This window comes from Globicephala melas, chromosome 11 (assembly GCF_963455315.2).
Source record: "Globicephala melas chromosome 11, mGloMel1.2, whole genome shotgun sequence".
Lineage (NCBI taxonomy): Eukaryota > Metazoa > Chordata > Mammalia > Artiodactyla > Delphinidae > Globicephala > Globicephala melas.
In genome coordinates this window covers 37,788,605-37,813,064 of record NC_083324.2, presented here as the reverse complement: position 1 = coordinate 37,813,064, position 24,460 = coordinate 37,788,605, and the positions used below count along the sequence as shown (strand labels likewise).

At 56.6% G+C, this 24,460-nt stretch overlaps 1 protein-coding gene across 7 annotated transcripts in view; it reads right to left on the bottom strand.

Annotated features, from left to right (window-relative positions):
• The window catches only part of CACNA2D2 (calcium voltage-gated channel auxiliary subunit alpha2delta 2), a 139,669-nt gene that overhangs the window by 29,632 nt on the left and 85,577 nt on the right, over positions 1-24,460 (bottom strand). For all 7 annotated transcript variants that reach the window (XM_060307585.1, XM_060307586.1, XM_060307587.2 and 4 more), the window contains exon 4: positions 3,750-3,809. In XM_060307585.1, the coding sequence (XP_060163568.1) occupies positions 3,750-3,809 (60 nt within the window). The remainder of the gene's footprint in view (positions 1-3,749; positions 3,810-24,460) is intronic.

Genomic DNA, 24,460 nt, shown 5'->3' with positions numbered 1-24,460 from the left:
CCAGATATTTTTCCCTCACTCTCTTGTCTCTCTAGACCTTGCAGACTCCAGGATTCCCCAAGTCCCTGGGCTGGTGTCAATGGTGTGATTGTGTGTGTATGTGTGTACACCATTGCCTGTTTCTCAGAGGTCTGCATGCAAACCTACTGTGTGCTATTGACACAGGCAGGGCCACACCCTACTGATCATATAGTGGATTCCAGTCTGGCCCCATGGGTCAAGGGTTTCCTCTGTGCCCAGAACTGCTGACTGCCATCCTCCCCACCTCAGAGATAAGAAGACTGAGGCCCTGGTCACTCTGTCCACAGGGCACCTGGCTAGGCACATGGACAGGTGATGGGCAGCACTGAGTCAGGCTCAACTGCTTCTGGCCAAGAGAAGCCAGATGGGGCAGACAGATGAGCCCACTGGGCCACTGGCCTGGGGGAGCATGCACTGGGAACCATCTGTGATGGGGGCACCAAAGGCGGGTGCTGTGGGCAGTGGGGGCTAATCCTAGAGTTGTGGCCAGAAAGAGGAGCTCTAGGGAGTTAACTGCAGTGGGAGGTGTTGCCCTTCTGAAGGAGGTAAGGGTATTCCTAAGAAGGCCTGGCTTGTGTAAAGGGCCTGAGCTTGTCACTGGGTGTGCTCCTGAATGCTGGGAAGGAACATGACTCCTTATCTGTCACCTCCTGAACGTTGTTGGCAAGGACATAGTTTCAAGGGTGGGTGGTATGCCTTCAAGGGACAAAACACCATCCTTTCTGCAGCCTGAAGTCCCCATATCCCCCCTGGCATGGACAGTCTGCACCCTGGCAGCTCTCCCTGGCAGCCCAGGCAGGGCTGGCTGGCAAGTCAGCTAATGGGCCCATCATTAGCACTGATGCCTTTTAGCCCGGCTGCTGGGCAGCTCAGCACTCCTGGGGAAGGGAAGGGCCCTGACCTTGCAGCTGGAAAGGAGGGGGCGCCTACAGCTCCACTCTGCCCAAGATACCTGTGGGACAGACAAACAGGTAGACTAATGGACTGGTGGGGGTGGGCAACAAGCATCAGGCAAACACGGCTGGGCCCAGCTGGCCCTGTGGTCACACCCATAGCTGGGGGCATCTCAGGTCAAGCCAGGGGGTGGGGCCAGCAGAGTCCTCTCCTGCCTTAGGACAGAAGCACCCAGAGCCTATGGGCTGGTGTGGCCAGAGATGCACCCATACCATCACCAACTTGCACCTACATGGCCTGATGTGTGGACCGACCCTTTGACACATCACACCTGAGCTGACAGATAGCCCCCCGACACCAGCTGGTCGTTTGCCAAATGGGGAAACTGAAGCCCAGAGAGGGGTGAGCCCTTGCTGGGTCCCGCAGGGACTGTGACCCAGTGTGCAGGGAGTGGGTCCTCAAGTAGCACCATCTCAGCATCTCCTGGACACCCTGAGACCTGGGCCTTCCTTCCCGGTAGGCCCCCGTGGTGCCCACCCGGCCTGCGATAAGCCGTTTCTGTCTTGGAGTAGCTGAAAATCAGGGGTCAGGGGTCCAGTAGGATGGTCCTTGGAAATCTTGGGTTTTCTGCAGAGTCAGGGAGAAAAAACCGGTTTGGGGCCGAGGCAGCCTCTTCGTCTTCCTGTTTGGGGCCTACACTGGGAGGGAGAGAAAGCCAGGCCGAGGGCTTTCATTCCCTTATTTCCTGATTCCTTCATTCCCTCTCCTGTGCCTGCTCTGTGTGTCTGTCCTGGGTGGGGAGGGGAGGAAGCAGATACATCAGAAACAAAAGAAGGGACAGAGCGGGAGCCAAGGGTTCTGGATTCCCAGAAGGTGGAGGGGCTGATGGGCTGGGGAGCAGGAGCAGCCTCACTGGGAAGAGGCAAGACAAGCTGGGCTTCAAAAGGAGGAACGGGGGCTTCCCTGGTGGCGCAGTGGTTGAGAGTCCGCCTGCTGGTGCAGGGGACACGGGTTCGTGCCCCGGTCCGGGAAGATCCCACATGCCGCGGAGCGGCTGGGCCCGTGAGCCATGGCCGCTGAGCCTGCGTGTCCGTGAGAGGCCCGCGTACCGTAAAAAAAAAAAAAAAAAAAAAAAAGGAGGAACGGAGGGCATTCTGGGTGGAGAGATCAAGAATGGGCCTGGAGTGAGGTGTTCGGTGTGGCTGGAGCACAGGAGGAGGGGAGGGAGGAGGCAGGTTGACGAGAGAGGCAGGGACAGCCAGATCCTGGGGCCTTGAGCGCAGGCTCAGGCTGGGCATTGCAGGGAGTCGCCAGGGTGAGGTTATTTGCAGGTGGGGGCACATCCAAGTGGCCAGGGAGTGCAAATGGAGGCTGCTGTGTGTATTTCTGATCAAGAGGCTGAGGAGGCACGGTGGCCCAGGGATGGGTTTGTAGTGCTGGAATGGGGAGCGAGAAAAAACCCAGCCCCCAGCTCCCAGGGAGGGAGGATCGGTCCAGGGAGTCGTTAGTTCATTAATGTGTTCACTGTAAACAATCATCTGTTACCCACAACTCCATGTGAGCTCCCTGAGGGCAGCACCCAGCACCCACCAGGCAGCAAAGGAAGAGTGCTATGGTGTGCGCTCAGGGTGGCCTGGGGGGATGGGGACTGGGGAGAAGGAACAGGTTTAGGGGGCCTGCATCATAGGCATGCACCCCCTGGCACCTGACGGCACAGCTGTGAGACTCTGCCCCCAACAGGTGACCTCAGGTAGGTCTAACCACTCTGTGCCTCAGGGTTCTCATCAGTTAAGTAGGGATAATAATCCCTCCTGCCTCCTAGAGGTGCCAGGCTCAGAGCTGGAGTGAGTCAAGGCCTCCCCCGTCCCCCTTATTGGCCCCTGGGTGCCAGGGGGCAGCTCTTGGTGCCTCTCCCTGCATTTAGCACAGAGACCACTGGGAGGCGTGGCCCACATGCCTGAGCGGCTGTGGAGGACACAGCGAGCCCTGCCAACTGGTCTGGTCCCCGAGGGTTCCGTCATCCTTGGCATCGGGGGTTTCCTGAGTCTGGGAGGAACACTGCCTCAGTCTCTCTTCTGGTTTACTGTTATCCTTTGACAGGAAAGGTGCAGGTGTGTCCAGTCTTGCCCAAATCAAACGCAAGCTGCCTGAATATGTGAGCCACCTGGGTGTGCGGCTGGGGATCAATGAGGCTTTCCTTCTCTCCCCCACATTCTGGGCCCTTCTGTCCTCAGAAAGAGTCCTGCTCCCAGCTTCTCACGCCGCCACTTGCTCCGCGCCCGAGCCCCTTCTGAGCTTTGCTGGCGGAAGGAGAGGATTTAGTGGCTGTGACAGTCTGGTCCCCGATCCCAGCCTGGCAGCCTTCTGGAAGACAGGCTGCTGCTCGGGGAAGTCTGGAAGGGGATAGGGTCCCTTTCCCCCAGCATCTCTTTCAGGTCAGTGTATTAAAGTCTGGGAAGTCCTGGAGTCAAGAGGCCTCTCTGCCCCAGGGGCTGTCCAAGGAGTCTGTGCACCTCCTTAACCACCAAGGGGATGCCAACTTTTGGGGAGCATCATTTCAGAGTAGCCTATGTGCTCATGGGGGACTCCATAGCTCCTCTGGGAGCTGGGAGTGGAATGAGAGGTTCATATCTGCACCCTGTGTCCCAGCACCAAGGGGAGCCTCAAATGTTTGCTGAACATTGGGCAAAGGTTCCCGGCTCCACCCCACAGAGCCCTTGGTGCCCTTCCAGTGGGTCTGGGCAGCCTCCCTCTCCCTCTTCCCCTGCATGCACATCCACCCTTGCTGCGGGTGGGCAGGTCCTAGGGGCTGGGGAGGGCACTGCAGTTCTTACCTTGATGTTGTCCTGCCAGCGGTGGGCCTTCTGGAAGTTCTCTGCAGCGTCAGCCAATCTCTGAGGGACAGAGCACAGGGAGGTCAGAGACTGAGGAAGGTCTGTGCCCAGCCCAAAGCCTTCTCCATCCCCAGCAGTCCCTGGGGCCAGACTGGCTCAGGGACTCCCTGGACATCGTGCCAGACTCTCAGAGATTCCTTGATCCCAGACATTCTCCAGCTTGCTCTGTGGGCCCTTCCCCCACCCACATCGGGCTCCCACAGGAAAGGTGAAGCCTGCACAGACCTGAGTGGCATCTCCATGGGACTCCCTGGACTTCAGCTCAGCCACATTTCCTGCCCACAGGAAGGCAGGGGGACCCCTGAGGCATATTAAGACCCAGGCCCTGGAGCCAAGCCCACTGACACTCTCTACTAGCTACAAACCAGTGTCACCCCAGCGTCAAGAGGAAGGCCTTCCCCAGCCAAAGAGGAAATGCCACAAGTGACAGAGTGCCTCGCTGATGCACCTTTGCCCCCAGCTTGCTCAGGGCCCAGAAGGAGGTGCCCACAGCCCACCTCTGCCCACCCAGGCCTGTCCCCACTGTCCCTGTCCTGGCTTCCTGAGTCCCCTCCCAGCAGGGCTCTCTAAGCCTTCTGTCCGCACAAGCCTGGTCCATCCTTTGGTGCTGGTTCCTGTGGCCTCCTCCACTGAGGCCCCTGTGCCTGTGAGCACAGCTGCGTCTGTCCATCCCACACCTTGTTACCCAATACACCTAGTGCCAGACTGTGCTGATGTGTGGAGATATGGCAGAGCCAGCCCTGCCCTCCCACAGTTCAGAGGAGAAAACAGACATAACCAGGCAGAATAACTAGGGCAGGACTAGCTGAGGTGCTTTGGGAAGCTCAGCATTGTGGGAACTTGGGAGGTCAGGGAAGGCTTCCTGGAGGAGGTGCTGGAAACTCGCTACCCTTTGGGCCTGAATCCTGACCCAGAGATTCTTACTTTGTGCCTCCGTAGATCCTGTCCCTTTAGGAAGTCTTTTTTTAAAATTAATTAATTAATTAATTTTTATTTTGGGCTGCGTTGGGTCTTCATTGCTGCGTGCGGGCTTTCTCTAGTTGCAGCGAGCGGGGGCTACTCTTTGTTGCGGTGCACAGGCTCCTCATGGCGGTGGCTTCTCTTGTTGTGGAGCACGGGCTCTAGGCACACAGGCTTCAGTAGTTGTGGCACGCAGGCTCAGTAGTTGTGGTGCACGGGCTTAGCTGCTCTGCAGAATGTGGGATCTTCCCGGACCAGGGCTCAAACCCTTGTACCCTGCATTGGCAGGCGGATTCTTAACCACTGCGCCACCACGGAAGTCCCCCTTTAGGAAGTTTTGAGGCTCCTGAGGACAGGACTGAGCCTGGCCCTCTAGGGCCTCCTGCAGAGCTGAGTGCAGTGAAGTCCTGTTCATCATAATGATGACTGTCACCCTGAACTGATCATCTGCTGCATCCAAGCCCTCCCCCAGGCCAGGGACACATCACGTGTACCTGTCACCATTCACAACGTGCTTGACGTGTCCTCCTCAGATGAAGGTACCCAGCACAGAGGTGGTGAGCAGCCTGCCTAAGGTCACAGAGGAGCTCTGGGTTGGGCTGGGGCCCTCACCACGAAATTTGCCTTGCCCAGCCCATGACCAAAGTCCGAAGGTATGCTCCACAGGGCCCACCATGCCTGGGGAGGAAAAGAGTAGCTCTTGGTGTGGAAGGGGCTCTGGTCCCCAACTCCCCGCCCTATTTGACCCCATGAGTGGAGCAGTAGGGTCCTGCCTTCTGGCCTCCAGCCCCCACTCAGAGGGCCCTGCCCCCTTGGTATTCAAGACAAACACTCCCATCCATCAGTCCAGGCCTGATGGCTTGTGGGCCCAAGAGGGGAAATTCTAAAATAAAGCCTGGCAGCTGCCCATTGGGGGAAATGGGAGACCAGCTTTTCCTCCCTTCTAGAGTGGAACAGTGTGGTGGGGGCCTGGTGGGACTCCCTGTAGAGCCGCAGCCTCCACTCGCTGGGCAGGATGCCACCTCTGGCTGTTAGAAGGGCTGTGCAGAGCTATCCCTACTCCCGCTGGGCCTGGCTCCCCCTCCTCCTCAGGGCAAAAGCACTGAATGCTGGGAAGGCTATGAGGCTGGGGGACCTGGGGGCAGGGTGGGAAAGTCAAACTCCCTCACTTCACATTGCTGAGACCCTCCTGCCACCCCCACCCGTCTTTTTTGCAGGTTTTGTCCTCTGCCCACCTGTTACTGCAGTGACTGCTTGGGTGGGCCCTACCCCAATAATCCAGCTTCAGGAACCATAGGCCTCTCTTCTCCCAGATGGCTCTCAGGTCTTGCCTCCAATCCTGGCCCCTCCTGAGCTCCTGGATACCTTTCTGGGGTAACCCTTAGGCCCACCAGAGCTTACAACACCCCCTCTTAGAATGAGCCCCTCCACCCTGTGACCACTGCCCCTACATCCCACCCTTAGTGTTCTTCACACCACCTTACTGATCATCCCCAGCCCAGGCTCCTGCGTCCTCTCTTGCTCTTCGTCATCCTTCTCCACACAGCAGCTGCAGCCTTCAAAATGTGGATCCTGGGGCTTTCCTAAGGCCCCAGGAGCCCCCCTGTGCCCAACTCCTGCCCCTCCCTTTCCATCCTGGGTCCTCCTCTCAGCCTAAACCACAAACACCCCCACCCAAGCCCGACCCCGATGGGTCCTGATTCACAAGCTGGCAGTGCCCTTCCGCAGAGGACATTACTGTGTGACACACATGGTTAACAACACTTGTCACTCCTGTTAATGGAGCACTGACCATGCGAGCTCGGCACCAGGCCTGGAATGGAGTGTGGGAGCCCAGGGAACATCCCCTGGGGCTGCATCTTGAGGGGTGAGTCTCAGGCAGTCACTGGACACCCCTTTTCCTTGCCCGGTGGCCCAACACCTTCCCAGGGATCCAGACCCTTCTCAGAGTGGGCCTGGAGCCATTGCCACTTCATGGACGATGAGGCTGGGACACATGTGGGAACAACCGGATCAGGTCCCTTGCCACAGAAAAGCCACACGGTTGATAGGGTTGCAAACACCAAACAGACACTAGTTGAAGTCTCCAAACTGGGCCACGGCCTTGAGGAGCTGTCCTCTCCAGCCCCTACCTCCCCCGCTGGCCAGCGGATGCCAGCTCCTTCACCCTTCAGGACTTAGGTCTGACCCTGGGATTCACAGGCCTCAGGAACATGGGGGCTGATGGCCCCTCAGCCTCGCTAGCCTAGTGGCCAAGGTGAGGGAGACCAGGGAGGGAGGGCCCCAGCCTCCAGCCTCCTTGAACTCATGGAGTCCCATGGGCTCAAAGGCCCGGGTCAGCCCGCTGACTCGTGAATAGCGGAGTTGCAATAGCCACAGCGAAAGGATTACTTTTAATCCTCAGTAATGATCAAGCCATTATTATTTTTTCGGTGTTACAGATCAATCAGTCCGTCCCCAGGCACCGGACGTGTGGAAACTGCTAAATCCACAGGCCTGGTGGTGCGGGAGGAAGGGCTGAGGCAGCTGAATGGGGGGGTGGTGGATGGGGCAGGCTGTGGCTGCACGCGGTCTCTCAGGCCTGAGGGTGAGAGGGAAGAGGACGGGAATACACATGGCACGCACGAGGGGCCCCAGGTGGGGATCAGAGCTTGGACCCTGGAGCCTTGGGTTCAGACCCCAGCTTCCCCCTCCAGCTCTCAATTTCCTGCCTATAAATTAGAAGTAGTAACCTTACCCACGCAGAGGGTAGTTAGGTTCTTGGCAGCCCCCTTGCTCCAACTGCCAGTAGCTGTCCATAAAGCCCAGTGCCCTGGTGTTTCACTTGCTGGCTCTAAGCACACAAGCCTTTTGTCCACCTCTGGGCCTTCCTGGCATCCACTCTTTCTGCTTGGGATGTGCTCCCCATCATCTCAGTCAGTGCTATCAGACTGTCACCTCTTCTGGAAGCCTCCTATTGCCCTTGTCCTGTCCATGGGCTCCCCTCCCCTCTGCCAGGCACTCAGACTTGTGCTCCTGTCTTCACAGAGCCCACAACAGTCAGGCCTGCTCGGGGCTGGCTGGGAGACTGCTCACAGCCCTGCCTCTGCCTCTGCCCTGCCCCGAGGTTCATCCTCCTTGCGCTTCCCTCCCACCTCCCCCAAGTCCTCCTGATGGCCTGGGGTAGACAGGATGGGGAAGGACACTGAGATCCAGAAGTAAAGGGAGAACGTACAAAGACTCCTAGCAGGGCAGGGGCAGCAGTGGGAACATGGCTCACTTCATCTCAGGGCTCCTGCCTGCCTGGGGGAGATGTGCTCTGTTCCCATCCCTGACCCTGAATACCTGTTCCCTGGGACCAGCTCCCTGCTCGGGCTCTGGGCTCTGGGCTCTGCTCTCAGAGCCACCTGCAGTCTCTGGCTCTCCTGCTACCAGGCCCCTGCACATTCCGCTCCCTCCTTGTGCACTCCTGCCCAGACTCCTCCAGCCTGTTTCATTCCCTCACCCTTGAGGCGTTAGCTTAGACCCCATTCTCCTAACCACTTCCTGACCCATGGCAGGCTCCCATCTCTCCCCATCATGAACTTAGAGAACCCTCTGCTTTTCCCCTTGAGCTGAGCTTGGTGGGCACTGTATCTGGCAGCTATCAAGTTTACAGTAACCTGGCCCCTGGCACGTAGTAGGTACACAATGAACATCTGATAAATCAAAGTCAGAATGTCTCTGAACCTGGGTAAAGGCTTGAGTCTGGACCTGCCTGGTCAGCTGTATGACCCTAGGTGTGTGGTTTAACCTCTCTGAGACTTTTTCTTCATCACATCCTGGAGGGTGAGGGCTGCCTATGAAGGTGATGCTACGGAGTTGCTGATGGTGGCTTGCCTGGCCTGCGATGTCTCCATCACGGCCAAGGCGTTGGAGGGAACTGTGGTGGGACTGCTGAGCAGGGCTGCTCACGGCTAAGTCAATTACGATAACAGCGGGCATTTCAGAGGCAATTATCAGAGAGTTTCACTTAACAATCAATTTCCCTCAGCTCCGGAAACTGTTCTTACGGGAAAGGGCAAGAAAGAGGAGGACTGGGCTGTGGACAAAGCTCCCCTGGGGGAGCAGCCCCCTCTACAGACACCTTTGAATTTCACTAAGTTCAAAGTCTCTCAATTGCTCTGGAGCTGAGATAGACCATGACCTAAGATAAGGGACCTGAGGCCACGGTGGCTGCCCCTCAGAGGCCAACACCTGGAGGATAAGGTCCCCCTCTGGAGGAGCGGGGCTTGGGCCTGGTGGGTTGGAGCCCTCAGGCTTCTCCACTCCATCCTCTTTGAGGTCCCACTCCTCCCCCCAGGTTGGTGACCCCACTTCTCCTTGGCCTCCTCCCTTCATCCCCCTCACCTGGAGCCCCCCCCCCCCAGTGCTGGCCTAGCCTGAAAGGGTCTGGGGAGTAACTACCCATCAAACAGGATTTGTTTTGTGCAGCCCAGAGGGAAAGATTGAATGAGTTTTTTGGTCTTAATTGGTTATAGCTACTTTCTCTTCCAAGAGGTTATGAGAGGCTTAGGATAAAAGGCCCTGAACCCATGAGGCACAGGATATTGAGATATGTGCCAATGGGGGCTGAGCCTGGCAGAAGCTGTGATGGGGGCTCTGAGGTAGAGGTTGGGGGCAGCAAGCCCAGAGTAAAGTCCTAGCACCAAGTAGGTGCCCCAAGAACACCGCCAGAGGGTTGCAAAGAAGGTAATGATGACAGGATGATACCAGACACTGCCCCTGAAATTACCCTGAGCTGACTGGTGCAGTTAATCCAACGGCAGGTGGAAGACTGTATCTCTTCCTCACCCTCCCCACCCCACCCCTAGCAAGACACCTAAGAGGTGGCTTTTTTTTTTTTTTTTGCGGTATGCGGGCCTCTCACTGCTGTGGCCTCTCCCTTTGCGAAGCACAGGCTCCGGACGTGCAGGCTCAGCGGCCATGGCTCACGTGCCCAGCCGCTCTGCGGAATGTGGGATCCTCCCGGACCGGGGCACGAACCCGTGTCCCCTGCATCGGCAGGCGGACTCTCAACCACTGCGCCACCAGGGAAGCCCGAGAGGTGGATTCTTTTGTTCCCCATTCTGTAAGGGGACTGAGCATTAGTGCCACTGCCCCAGGCTCCTGGTGAGGAAGTGGTGGAGGGGGCATCAGTAGGCCTACCAGCAGTGTTGGATGCCGAATGTTCCAGGGAAGGATCAGGTCTGGCCAGGTGGGCGTGGCTGGTTGGGCTCAGGTGTTCCTTACCTGCTTCCCAGAGTGGTTCCTTTGCCCTTTCCCCAGGAGAGGGGATCAGTAACTGGACTCTCAGATGCTGCTCTGAGCCAATCCCCCCCATCCTTGGTGTCACTGGACCCAGTCCCTGGGAAGGGGTAAGCACCAGGGTGCCCAGAAGCCCCTGCCCAGCACAGCACTGCCACCACTGCCACCCTGCTTCCCTCCCCACCTGTGGGCCCTGTATTTAACTCTGTATTTTGTACTGATAGATACTAAATGCAGATTTCCAATTTTCAGAGCAGTTATGGTCTAATGAGTAAATAATATACATATTTCAAACTGTCTAAAAAACATATCTGCATAATCAAAATATCTGCATAATAATGAAGCAAGATGCAGTTCAGCAAGGAAGGCACTGGAGCCCCAGGGCTGACAATAGGGCAAGATGCAGAGGCAAGTGAGGAGTCCTGGCCCTGTGGGTCCATTCTTCCTGCCACCTCAGCCTGAATGGGTGTTTGTCTGTCTGTCTACTGCCTTCTTCAAGCAGGTTCACCCATGGTCAGGGACCAGGAGAATCCTAACTTGGCCCTGTTCCTGCACAACTTGTGCCTGGGGAAGGTGCACGTGTGGGCAGACAGTGCCTGCTACGTGAGCGATGGGTATCCTGATGCCTCTGACTGCTCAGAGCTTTATGGGCACAACCTCACTCACCACAACCTTCTGAAGGCGGTCCTGTCCTGATCCCCATATTGCTGGGTTCTGAGGGGTGAAGAGAAGTGCACCAGTGTGGGCAGAGCAGGCTGACAGGACCCATGACTTTTGTATGGCAGGTGATGAAGAGGTTGGTGGCTTTGCCTTCCGGTCAAATGTGCTGCCGACACTGGCACCTCCTGGGCAGCACCAGCACTCAGCCTTCTGGTGAGCCCTCCCGCCTTCTCCACCCCTTCTCTCCAAAGTCCCTTCTTTCACCCACTTCCTGCATCCATCCACACAGGACACACCTGGCTCCTGTCCCACAACACATCTGACCTACGCTTTCTGTATTAACCGTGCTTCCAGCTTAAAGATGAAACAACCACCGGAACAGATGAAAAACAAACAAACAAACACCCAAAACCCGGACCAAAATTCTAGCAACCGAAACTGCAGGGAAAACAACAAACACTCCTAGCTGCAAAGGGCGCCTGGTGGAGGGGGGAGCCATCACGTGAGGCCCACGCTGTTGTTAGCAGCGACAAGCTCCCTGACCTTTTCCCTCACCAGCCACACGTGTTCTCCACGAGTTGATAAAAAAATTAGTAAAATAGAATTTTTTCTTAAAAAAAAAAAAAGGTCAGAATACATGTAACAGGGAAAAACTCATTCGAGTTGTTCCCCTCTGGAAGGGGCACCCATCTCTCCAGCCCCGGGCCTGGGCTTGCTCACTCCCTGTGGGCACCCTGGCCTTGGTTATCGATTCCTGTGCCCCCTCTGTCCCTGCCTGCAAGGGGCAGCCTGTGTTTTAATTTCCCAGGAAAAATATGAAGAAGTGAGGGGTGGCTTGTGATGAAGATGGAGATGCAGCTGGGGAACCTGGTGTCCAGAGGCTTGAATTTCAGACCAGACAGGATCATTCTGCTCAACCAAGGGCAGCTGCTGGCTTATATTTTGCCATGGGAGGACTTTTAAAAAATCCCCTCTGTCCTATTACTGGTATGTAACCCCAAAGTGAACATTTTCACATCAGGAAAAGGAAAGCCATGTGCTCTGAGATGCTCCTTCCCAGGAAGGAAAGGAGGTGAAGCCACACTCAGGTGATGACAGAAATTCCACTGGCTTCAATGGACACTTTAGCTTTCAACAGGAACCGTGGTCAATACAAAAACGTGTCTACAGGGCAAGGGGTGAGGAAAGGGGCTCTGGAGGCTGGGCAGGACATTCGCAGGGGCCAGCCTGAATTTACAGAGCAGTTCTCAGGAGCCACAGATGAAGTCCTCTCTCAGGAGATTTCAACTCTGGCATCAGGCTGCTTCAGGAGGGGATGCATGTGGCCATGCACGGCCTCATGCTGAGGGTAGTAGGACAGGCCCGGCTCTTGGGGCCCTGCCCTGCCAGGTCACTGCTGCTGCTCCTAGGTCCCCCATTGGGCACCTTTGAGAGGTTCCTTGATGAGAGATAAGCCAGTAAGTCCACGTACCGCATCAGGTCCGTGTTTGGGCTGTGGCCCCGGAGCCCTGCCATAGGGAGGCACCTTGGCCTTGAGGAGCCCGAGCCAAGGGCTGGGCCATGTGGACTCCAAGGCTGCTGGGACTCCTTCCAAGGCACTGCACTGCTCAGCACAGTCCCTCAGGGTCAGAAGCCGCCAATCCAGCGGGCACCTCCTCAGTTCCCAGCATGAAACCTGCACATCTCCACAGTGAACCAGTCCCTGGTGACCCAGGTGAAATTTCTCATAAATTTGCCAGTTTTTTCAGTCTTCCTCCCTCTTTGGTGTAATTCACCAAAGTTTCTTTCCTTTTCACCCTTTTAAAAAACACACAGAGAGCATCACGTGAAGGTATCAGGCCCAGGGCTGTTGGCCACTCTTGAGATAGAGGAGCAGGCAACACGTCATTTGTCTAAGTGTACCACGGAACACGTCCTTTCCCCTCATCAGGCCACGTTCTAGAGACACACATGTGTGGGCATGGGTGTGTGTGTGCCTGTGTGTGACAATGCCCCCGCCACTTGGGAGGCCCGAGCTCCTAGGGCTTGGTGACTGGCCCAGCATGTACTTTGGGAAGCATTAACCTCTTCTCTCTGGACCTCAGCTTCTCAAGTCCATAACAGGCACCAGAAGCCCACCCGGCCCTCCCAGGGCTGTGGAGATGTGAATAAGGTATGGACAGAAGACAGGATGTAGACTCACCCGCGAAACTGGAGATACAGTCCCAGGGAGTGGGTTGCCCCTTCCCTCCCCTCAGCTTCACCCCAGGGGCCTACTGACTGCTCCCCTTAACCTCAGCTTTTCTCTTGGGCCTTCTGACCTTGGCTTGACCTCTTCCCCTCTGAAGCTCATGCCAACTGACTGTCACGCTCCTCAGCACCACCTTTGTCCACTGCCCCCCAGCACCCTGGCCTGGCCTTCAGCCCAGCCCTGCCCTGCCCCAGGAAGAGACCAAGGTCCCATTTCAGTGTCCTACTCAACCAACCCCATCCAAGCTGGGCTGTCCCTTCCCTAAGGTCACCCCTTAGAAGCTGCTCCCCTCCAAAGCCCCCTATTCCTGTGCCTCCTTTCTCCCTTCCAGACCAGACCTCTCCAGAACACCCCCCTCCCCTGCTCCAACCCAACTTCACACTCCCACCCAAGCTGCTTGGCATGAGCTCATCTGCCCCAGGCCCTCACACCTTCAGGCCTCCCACACAGACCCCTGTGTCCCCAACCAGTGCTTCCTAGATGCCCTGACCACTCTTCCCTTTCCTGTTGCCATCCTTTACAGGGCCCTGTGTGGCCTGGTCCCACCAAACTCATCACCCCCACCATGCTGACCTTGAACTCTGCCCACCTGCCATGCTGAGGTTCCCTATACTTATTTGTGCTGTGCCCTGAACCTGGACTGCCCTTCCTGCCCCCTCCCCTGGCAGCTCTACCTCATCCGTTAGGAGTCAGTGCCCATCTACCTCTTCCAGGACGCCTGGTGCCCTTGCCAGGCTGGGTTTCCAGAATCCCCTGTGGTGTCTCCATCACTGTTGCATCTGACTCCCTCCCAGATGCGGTCTCTAGAGGGCAGGGACTTGATTTTTGGATTGGTGTGGCCGCAGAGCTGGGCACAGGCTTCTACCATGGCCAGTGGGGTGGGGGGGTGGATCAGGAGGTGCCCTTAGGGACCTGCCGTCTTGGAGGCCCTGGATTTCCCTGGGATGGAGACTCACAGACCAGGCCAGAAGCAGCACTGACAGAGCACAGGGATCCAAGGTAGTGCAGAGATAAAAGTGAGGGCAGGGTGAGGCTGAGTCTAAGTATGGGTCACACTGGGCACACCATGTTGAGGGGCCAAGGGGTTGCCTCAGGGGTCTGAAATGCTGACGTCTGCTCTCTGGGACTCCGACTCCACTCTGGACCTCATGAAAATGTTATCTACCAGTCCCACCCAGCTGCTGCCAAGTCAGTGATGAGGTGGTATTGAAGCAGAAGCCATAGGGGCCCTGTTGGAGTAAGAGGCTAGGGGGTGATGGACATGGGCCCCTCATCTGGCCAGGTCAGCCAGGAGTTGGGTCCCTGGGGAGTTCAGCACCCCCTGCCTGGGCCCCAGACGACTGCGTTCTCCTGATGTGCTCCAACATCGTCCTCCAGGAAGCCTTCTCGGATGCCTCTATGCCCCACCATGGGAGGGTGGTAGTTCCAGTGAGAAGGCTTTGATGTGACCTTTCTTCTTTCCTGTCAACAAATGTTTATTAAGCACCTACTGTGTGCCTGGCCTGTGTTAGGCATGAGTAGGTCCGTGAGCGGTACAGACACGGCCCTGCTCTCATGTGATATACCATCAGTAGGGTCTTCCCTATCTTCCCACTACAATTCAGTCTCACTGTCCTGAGCACAGAACTTGATAGAGGCTTCTGCAGGAAGAGCTGCCTGGGGTGGCGACTTCACTGGCAGAATTTAAGGGTGCTAGGAGGCCTTCCTGCTATGAAATGTATTTTCACCTGAGAGCCTGAGCGCCCCCCACCAACTAGAACAGCAGAGCCTGAGCCCCTGCCTGTGAGGATAGCAGAGCCCAAGCCCTTGCCCAGCTGCCATGCTCCCTTCCCTTGATGTTATTTTTATACTTTTTCCTAAAACACAGCCTGAGCGGGCCCTTCTCGACTCTATTAACATTAGGAATCTAATCAGTAATCAGGCAGCTCATAATTTTCTGATTAGCTCTGATTAGGCCCAACCTCGGGGGGAGAGGCAGTGGGACAGTGAGGAGGGAGGCGGGCCCAGAGGGGCACGGGGATGTGCCTGAGGGGGCACTGGCAGGGCTGGAGGTGGAGGGCAGAGGGAAAGAGCCCCTGGTCCCACTGTCATTTGTCCTGGGGGAGGGTATGGGGTGAAGCCTTGGGTTGCACTGGGTCAGAGAGGTTGCAGGGGCCAGAGAGCAAGGGCAGCAGGGAAGGGGCCCCAGGCTCACCTTGCAGCAGGGACCCCAGGGCAGTTGGGCCGGGATTTTCAGGGGCCTAGCTTGATGATCATCACCTTCAATGTGGAGACAATGAGGCTGGGGCCCCTACTGCACAGTGGGGGAGCCAATGCCCAGAGGGACTGCCCAGGTGATGGTGCCAGTTAGGGGCAGAGCCTGGACCTGTACTGAGGCATCCCAAGCCAGGGCCAGGCCTCCCTTTTGCCTGAGGCCTGTTTGTCACCTTCCCAGCACATACCCAGATGGAACCATGGTCATCCCTTGCTGACCATGAAGTCCCTCATCCACTGGACTTTCCCACAGGCCCAGATTTCTTGGTGCCACACCCTGGAGCTCTGTCAGGTCAGGGTCAGAGTGGCCTTGCCCCTGGCCCTGGCCTGGATCACAGGTCACCACCTGTTGTTGAATGCAACAATCCAGATGACCTCTGATGAAATGCACGAGCCCACTGGAGGAGGTGTGTACAGCTAATGCCATGCAAATTGGCATGGAGGCAATCAGCCTGACTCTAAAAGCTGCCCTACGGGCCGCAGGCTGGCTCATTGTCTTTTCTGTCAATTTGCATCTCATTACCCAGAAGGCTGTGCTCACTGGAGGTTAAAAGAAAAGGAGAATCAAGCAAGCCCCACTGCGTCCTGCCTCCAGCTAGGGCACAGCCCACATGTGGGACAGGGCTGCCTGGTGGACTCTCCCACGAGAGATACTCCACTGGAAGCCTTGACAGCCCTGTAACCCCATCACCATCACCACCGTTACCTCTGCCCCCACCAGAGTGTTTCTCTCAGCACTACCATCACCATTACCTCCATCATCACAACTGATCCCCACTTAACCACCATCAACATTCCCATGACTACCACCAACATTCCTCATCACCACTGCCAACATTATTCCATCATCACCACCACTGCGACCCCTATCACTATTGCCAACATTATTTTTATCACCCTGGCACCACTTCCATCATCATTGCCAAAGTTATTCCCATCACCATTACCATTGTCATCCCCAGTGGGACTCCCATCACCAATCAGCAGTATTACTCCCATCACCGTCACCACCATCACCAGTAGCTCCACCATCGCTACCTTCATCCCCATCATCACAGTCACCAACACCATTACTGTCTCTTCTACTACCATCACCATCTACCACTGACTCCACTATCAACATCACCTCCACCACCACCACAACCGTCACTAGTATGGCCATCACTCCACTGTGGTACCTCCGCTAGCATCTCACATCTCCTTGTGATCACCACCACCACCACCTGCCCCATCACCTCTGCACCCCTGAGGAAAGTCTGATGAATGGGCAGAGACTACTCACTCTTTACCTTTCTCTGCCCATCACCCTCAGCATCCCTGGAAGGCTAGGGAACCTGTAAACAAATGATTCAGTGATCACAGACCTCATAAATCAACCAACCAAATCTGGCCTGGACACTGGTGCTTGTAACTGGGTGTCTCAGGAAGGAAGCCCTCATGGCCAGGGGGTGGGATGGGGGTGCACGCCCTCTCTGGCAGAGTCCCTGGGAGGTGGGGCTTACTTTACTCCCCTGATCAGCGGCCACAGTGCCCCATGGGGCGGAGCCAGGAGCTTTGTGTGTGACATGGGCGACTGATGCTAGTCCCCCTCTGAATCTTGACTACTTTGTCTCTAAAATGAGGCTTCTGATAGTCCTGACCTCACTAAGGCTGTGCGAGGATGAAGGCAAACAATAAGAGAATGTTGAGTATCTAGGACCCACTCAAAATGTCACATAAAACCTGTGGGAGAGGAGTGTGGTTAGATCAAACTGGGACGGCTTCCTGGAAGAGGGAACAGCAGGCCAAATTTGAAGGCCAAGGCCAGACAGAGAAGAGGAGGAAGGGGACTCCAAATGGGAGCCTCAGCTGCGCACAGCTGTGCGGAGAGGAGGGCGGTCTCGGCCAGGGAAGCTGATGCAGGCCTTTGCTCCTCCTGAGCCTCCTTCCGTCCAAGGGTGTTCGTGGTCTCAGTGTGGCTGAGCCTCTTCCACAGGACATGGTGATACACACCTTGCTTCACACATATGGTCCATTTAAGCCCTATGAAGCCCAGTCATCATTCCCATTACACCAACAAGGACACCAAGGCTGAGAGATGAAGCCAAACCAAAAGGAAGTAGGGGCTCCCCCACAGAGGTCACCCGGAAGAGTGGGAATTAGAGCCACATCTTTCCACTCGGGCTGCCGTTCTGCTGGGTGTGGACGCCTGAGACTCCAGCCATCGCTGCCCACCACCTTTGGTGGTAGCAGCGTGGGCACCACCTGGGACACAAAGCTGGGCACTGGTTGGCCCGGGGGCGATGCTGGGGGCCTGGGCAGAGGCGACAGGCAGACAAAGGCCTGGAGGCGGAGGGTGGGGTGGGCACAGCCTGGCTGCCAGGTGGAAACGTCCAGGGTAAAAGCTGCTCTGAATACTGGCTGCATCCCGCTGCTCCAATCAGCCTCGACACTCGGTTATTACGAGGAGTAAAGGCGGCCGGAGGGACAGCTGGAGCCTTGGCGACAACATTTAAGGCGTTTGTCAGAGCCGTGGGACATGGGCTGCCAGGCGCTAATGGCTTCTGCTCGCTGCTGCCAAGTGAGAGGAGGGCGGGCAGGTGAAGGCGGCCTTGCTCCTGCCCAGGTCCCGTGCCCAGCCCACACTGCGCGGCTGCTCCACAACAGGTAGGGCCCACCTGGGCCTTACAGATGCCTAGCAATGGCCACACAGCCACGGTGCCAGCTGGGGAGCGTGGGGCAGCAGCCATGTAGCACGTGCCTGCCTATTTGGGGCATCTCTGCCTCCACACCCGTATTCAGGCTGCAGCCCCTCTCCCCTGGGACAAGGGTCTGGGAGTCTGTACTCTACCATGCCACCTCCCAGGAAGGAAGCCCTGAATCCCAGCTGGCTAAGGCCACCTCAGCCCCTTATCTTTTCAGCCCTTTGGGTTGGACTTTGTGTGGGAGAGATCCTTCTAGTGATGGACCCACAGTGGACTCAGATCTATCCTGATTGGGTGATTTCAGTTCTCCAGGCAGGCCTCAGTTTTCCTCCTTGTGAAATGGGAAAATGGCACCATCCAGCATCACTGCATCAGTGAGAAAACAGGAGAATGCTGAGTGCTGGCCACATGGAGCCCGGTGGCACTTGGGCTTATTAGGAAGGGCCAGTAAGAGAGTCAGATGTCACCAGGAAAGGGGGAGTGTGGACCTGGGGCTGCCTGAAGAAGGGAGTAGCTCCTGGAGGGGGGCCAGAGCAAACTGCAGGGAAGGGCCAGGAGTTTTCCAGGGAGGAGAAACCCATGGCCAGGTGATCAGGTGGGGCTTTGAGTGTTCCTGAAATATAAATGGTTGGCAGGGAATTCCTGCACCTGGAAATGCACTTGTAGGACCTGTGCTTCACATGGACCTGTTGTCACGGCCACACCACTGAGCACTCACTGTGCCCCAGCACTGTTCATGAACCCCTACAAAGCAGGTCCCATTCCAAGCCCATTTTGCAGATGAGGAAACTGAGGCTCAGAGGGGGTTACTCAGTTTGTCTGTAGTCACGGCTCTTTGAGGGCAGGGTGGGGGCTTGTCGCTGGGACTGTGTAACTAAACCTCCCTCCCCCACTCATCGATTCACCCACGAGACATCCTCAGCCCCCTCTGAGACCCTGAACCCCCTCTGAGGAGGAAGTGAGCCTTTGGCTGGCTGTGGATCACAGAGCATGGGATGGGGGCACACTGTGAGGCTGGGTGAGGGACCCAGGGGACAGGAGGACACCTGGGTGGGCCTGAGCTCATCCTCAGCTTCACGGCATGACCTTGCACTTGTCATACTGGGTGGCCTTGGAGTTCTTGCCCCTTTCCCAGGGCACAGACTGAGGCTGGAGAAGATAGGAGGGGTGCCTGAAGAAGGTGGGGAGTGTGTGTCCTTGAGGTCACTCAGTGAGCTCTGGCCCCCAGCAGCCCTCTTCCACCTGTGGTCAGCCTCTGGCATGGCTGCCGAGCACAGCCTGTGACCCTCATGGCATCAGGGCAGGAGTGCTGCTGTGGGTTTATGTTCATCATTGTTGAGCTTAGTGATCCTCTGGGGGCAGCTGTGCTTGGCTCTGCCTAGATCTGAGGCTGTTGCCTGAGCTAAGGGCCTGGAGAGGGAGAAGGCCAGGGCCAGTCCATCCCCCAGAGGAGCAGACTCTGAGTCCTGGGCTGGCTGGATTGGCCCCAGGGCCATCCTTTCATGCCCATCAGGGCAGGACCTCCACGAGCCATCCTCATCCCACTTCACAGGTGGGATCAAAGCTCAGCAAGAGGTGGGACTCCCCTAGGGTGGGGGTGAGCAGTGAGGCTAAGTGTAGAACTTGCTCACCATCCTCGGGTCTGTTTCCCTTCCCTGAATGCAGAGCCAGGCACTCTCTGGGGCTGGGGGCCTCTTTGTGTCCTAGTGCCAGCCCAGCCTCACCAAGGTATTCAAGGCCTCCAGGCCACCTGATTCCCAGACTCCTGCTGGCCCACTCTAGGGTCCTGGCCATGGGGGCTTTCCCTCCCCAGCATTTTGGAGCCTGATGTCATTCCCCTGCCCTGCCGCCACACCAGAGCCTCCTACAGGAAAGGGGGGGCAAGTGGGACTCCTGTGACTGAGGACTCTTGGGCCTCCACTGAGAGAGGTCTGCCAAGCAGGAGGACTGTAGGGGAGAAGAAGCTTCAGTAGCTGATGGGAGAAGAGGTCTCTTCCATTCGACTATGTGGTCAACAGCTTTGTAATTCTGGGGGTGGAGGGCTTGGAATTAGAGAAGGAGGACTCTGTGCATTTGCACTTGAATGTACACACACGAGTACCTGCATGAGCGCATGTGAACACAAGTGCAGACATAAAAAATTAAAAAATCCCATGTATGTGAATACATGTGCATATGAGAATGGGAACACGTATGTATATGCATGCATGCATGCAAACGTGTTCAGGCCCATTTGCACATGGTAGGTGGTTCCTCACCTTCATGTCCTGAGCTCACCTCCTAAGGCACAGGTGGGGCAGGGCTGCTTCCTGCTGTGGCTGGGCGTGAGGTAGCTCACTGGGCCCATGGCTCCTGGACCCACAGGGCCTACTGCTTGCCATGCATGCCTGGCCAAACAGGCCCTCTGCTTCATTTTGCCACCTGCCTCATTCACACCTAGTGATCTGCTCCTCAAATATGCCCTCAATTTGTCCATTAGTTTACCTTCCTCCCATCCCTCGCCCCACCTGTGATCACTTTGTTTTGTGTTATCTTACCCCAACTAACGCCACAGTATGGAATAAACAAAAAGGAGATGCCCAGGGCCCCTCCTCTTTCTTCTTTCAGCAACCATGTTCATGGCCTGTGCCTGCGCCAGAGACACAGGCTGAATGAGACTCGGCCTCATTTTCACAGAGTTCACAGTGGAGGGAGGGGCTTCCACTTGTCTCCATGCTCACCCTGCCCCCACCCCGCACTCAAGGTACAGCCAATACTAGGCTAGACACATACTCGGAGCAAGGAAATCCTGTGCACCAGTCCCACACCAACTGCCCACCAGGTGCTCTTGTGACTACAGTTATCACTTTTGGGGGCCTACAGTCCACTTGTGACCAACACAACCATGGGGGGTGGGGTTGGTGCTACTGGTTCATTTTCCAGAAGAAGAAGGCTCAGAACAATGTGGTTGAGTACTCCATGGCCACAGAACTGGCAGGAGGTGGGACCAGGACACACGCCTAGGTCTATTCAGGTGCTGAGCCCAGGCCTAAAGCAATGCAGCCTGTGTGGGCCACACCTGTGCGACCAGAGATCCCAGCACTGTCAGCAGCTCCTGCCTGTAATCCCTGGCAAGGAACAGATGGGGATCTGAGGCCTGGGGAGGAGGGACATGCTCAGGACTGGAGCCCAGGTGCCAGCTCCCAGACCCTGCTCCTAGTAAAGGTGGGAGGAGCTGAGGGGCACATCGTGAAAGTCTCCCCCAAACACCAATCCACGGGAAGCAAGACTTGGCTTCTGTGGGGAGTTGATCTAAATGTCTCATCTCTTGTGGTTAGAACACAGGGTCTCCCTTTTTCCTTTGGCTATCAGGAGGCTCAACTAGACCAAGCACCTGGTCCTGAGGTTGTTTATCTTGGCTCTTTTGTCTCATCCTTATTATTCATATTCTATGTTTTAAAAACCCTGTGCTTTGGTGAAGAGCTGCTCAATACTTTGCCGAATGAAGTGGGAAATAAACTAAATTAAACTGTGCTCCTCACCCCACTCATTCTCTACTCTTCCGGGAAGCAGCTAGACCCATGGGAAGGAAAACTGTCCAGGGGTCAGGAGGCCTCAGGGCTCTGTGGGGTGTCACACTCTCCCCAGTTTGTTTCCCCCTTCCTGGACCCATGTCTTCACCTTCCGCACCCCACAAGCCAAGGAGAGTGAGTGGCTCTGTGAGGCTAGACCGCCTGACGGGGGGCAGCAGGTCCCTGCTCTGAGCCACTGCCCTGCCAACGGGCACGCCGGCATCTGGCTGGCAGGCACAGCCGTCTCCCTGGCAAATGAGATGCTTCTTACTGAGATAACGAATCGCTCCATTTAGATCCAAATTAACCTCCCCCAATTACCCCTTTTCTATCACATTTCACCAGATAGAAATCCCCTTCTGCCCGCAGACTGGGCCCTGCCCCTCCTCTCTCCCAAAGCCACAGCCAGGCCACATTCAGCAGCTCCAGAAGGGCTGGCAGTTGCATGGTCCTTCCATGGCCACATTTTTCTTTTCTTCCTTTCGTTTTTTGGGGGGTGGGGCGAGGGGGGAGGAATGGGAAGTTTCATGCAGCTGCCACTCTGAGGAGTGGGAATTTTTATTTTATTTTTTTAGCTCATTCTTTGAAATAAGGATGCAGTATGGGATCAATTTTTGATGACAGTGAAGTAAAAGGGGAAAATGGTAGCAATTTTCTCTTCTGAACATGCCCTATTTAATGGAAGGATGTCACAGTGGAGTTTTATCCAGAGGAGAGAGAGGGCCTGGTTCCCAGGGACACATGGTCAATCAGAGATGCATGGCAGGATCTCAGCCTGGGTGTGGCTGGGCACGCCCTCCCCCGCCCCACCCCATTAGGGTGGCTGCCAGGGTTCAGGACTTAAGGTGGGGAGAGACTGAGGCCACAGGCCTCCCGCCTCCCTGTCATCTTCTGGGGACCAGCTACAGTGACCATCTGCCCTGACCCAGCACCAGGGTGGACCCTCCCTGCCTTGTGCTCTGCTGGTCTTGGCCTACATCACAATTCTAGAGCTGGGACCCCAGGGAATCCAGTGTTAATCAGGGTTATAAAATCCTGCCCAGCTGCTGCTGCTGCCTTCATGCTAACCTAGGGAGCTGAGCTTCAGTTAGCCTGGAACTGGGGGTGGGTGGAGAATAGGGGTGGAAGCAGAGAGGGGGAGGGTGTCGGACACCCAAGGATGGGGAGAATAAAGCTGAGCTGGCTAGGACTGGGGGCAGTCAGGGCACCCAGCCTCTTGTCTTGGGCTCAGGAAGGGGTAAGGAAGGGGGCAGAGGTGGGGGCTTTCTCACTGGGGGTGCTTCTCAGGGGATACTGCAGGAGGAATTGTCCCCTCCCAGCGTCAGAGGTGAAATGGAGGCAGACACGGGCTGTGTGGAGTCAGGAGCCCTTCAGAACCAGTCCAGCAGGAATCTTGGGTCCCCTGCTGGGTGTCAGGGGACTTGCCCCTGCTCCCCTGCTCTAAGTTGCCCCAGGTGTGAGGTTAATATCCCTGGGCTAGATGGACTGGGAGGCCAGGGGCCTGGTTGCCAGGGCCACATCTCCAGAGACCAGGAAACCCACCCCCAGAGTCCATTCACCACAGACCCCGTGAAACCCAGGGCACCCTGACAGTGGCTGAGCAGCACCCTGACCAGCCTTAGCCCACCCCTCCTGAGGTCCAGTCCCCTTGGCCACCTGTCTTCCAAGGCCTCCCTCTCCTTGCAGTGCAGAGACCAGGATCAGAATGAATTTGAGCTGTACCTCGAAGGCCTGAGCAGCTCAGCCACAGACGTCTCATTCATAGATACATGCAGTCACGCCAGGCGGCTCGTGACCCGCAAGCACAGCACACAGTCACGCCAAACCCCTACGTGACCACACAGAGCCCACGGTTGTGGGCCCACGCAGCCACACGCCTGCGCAATCAGGGCCCCCGCCCAGGTGCGGTCCTTACAATCAACAACTTCGGCTTCACACAGTGAGCAGAGCACCGGCCTCTCTGGAGCCTTTTTCCGCTCACCACCCATGACCCACAAGCAATCCAGGGCTCCCAAAGTGACCTTACAAAGTCCTTACTGTGAGGCCAAAGCAGTTCTGGCAAGAACAGACCCTGCTGCCTCCTCCAGGTACTCCACGAAGCAGAAACCAAAGGGCAGGGCAGCCCCTGCCCACAAATGTCTGCAGGTCCCGGGAGGGGAGTGGGTAGGTGGTGGGCTGGGCCTAGCATCCCAGTGCCCGTCTGTTGACAGATGCCACCCAAAGCCGCACCTGCCACCTCCCTCCCCTCCTCGGCTGTGGCCCGGCCTCTGAAATAATTAGCAATTCTGCTCGACAAAACGCTGGCCCGATGGGATAATAAACTCCAACATCTGTCAGAAGAGCGAGCTCTTATGGAATTGCCAAGAGAAACATTTTTCTCCTCATTCAGTTCACATTTAAATCGAAAACAACCCCTCCAACTTTGCGCCAGGCTGGCGGCGTGGGGCTCCAGGAGCCCACAAGCTGCTCCGAGCCTGCAAAAAGGCTCGGACGAGTGGCGATCACTCACTCAAATTAACAAATCATTTTATTTAGAAATGAAGAGAATTTATAAGTGACGGATGGCTTGGGAGCCCTGAGGAGGAACGGAAGCCAGCCATCAGCCCTACTGCTGTGCTGGGGGGCAGCCCCATGTCACCCCCCCACCGCTCCCCCCCCACCCCCCACCCAGGCAGAAAGTCCCCCGGAGAGATTCGGTCACGCGAGCCAGCACTCCCCATCTTCACAACCACCCAGTGTGGTAGGCAAGCCAGGAGCTACGCTGCCATTCTGTGGTGGGAACTGAGGCTCAATGAAATGCCCAAGGTCCCCAGTTGCCCCTGCCAGCCGGAGAAGGACACAGACCCCACTCTGAGGGCACTTAGCCCAAAGCAGGCTCCTGGGCCTGCAATTCTACCTCTAGGCTGCAGGAGCTGTTGCACAGGGAGCACTGAGTCCTGTGTGAGTCCAGGGCTGGTTCTAGCTATGGACAATCCTTGCTTTATCCAATACAACTACATTCTTGAAAAGGAGCCACGGAGACTTGAGTTCCGGGCCTAGGGCCTCCGA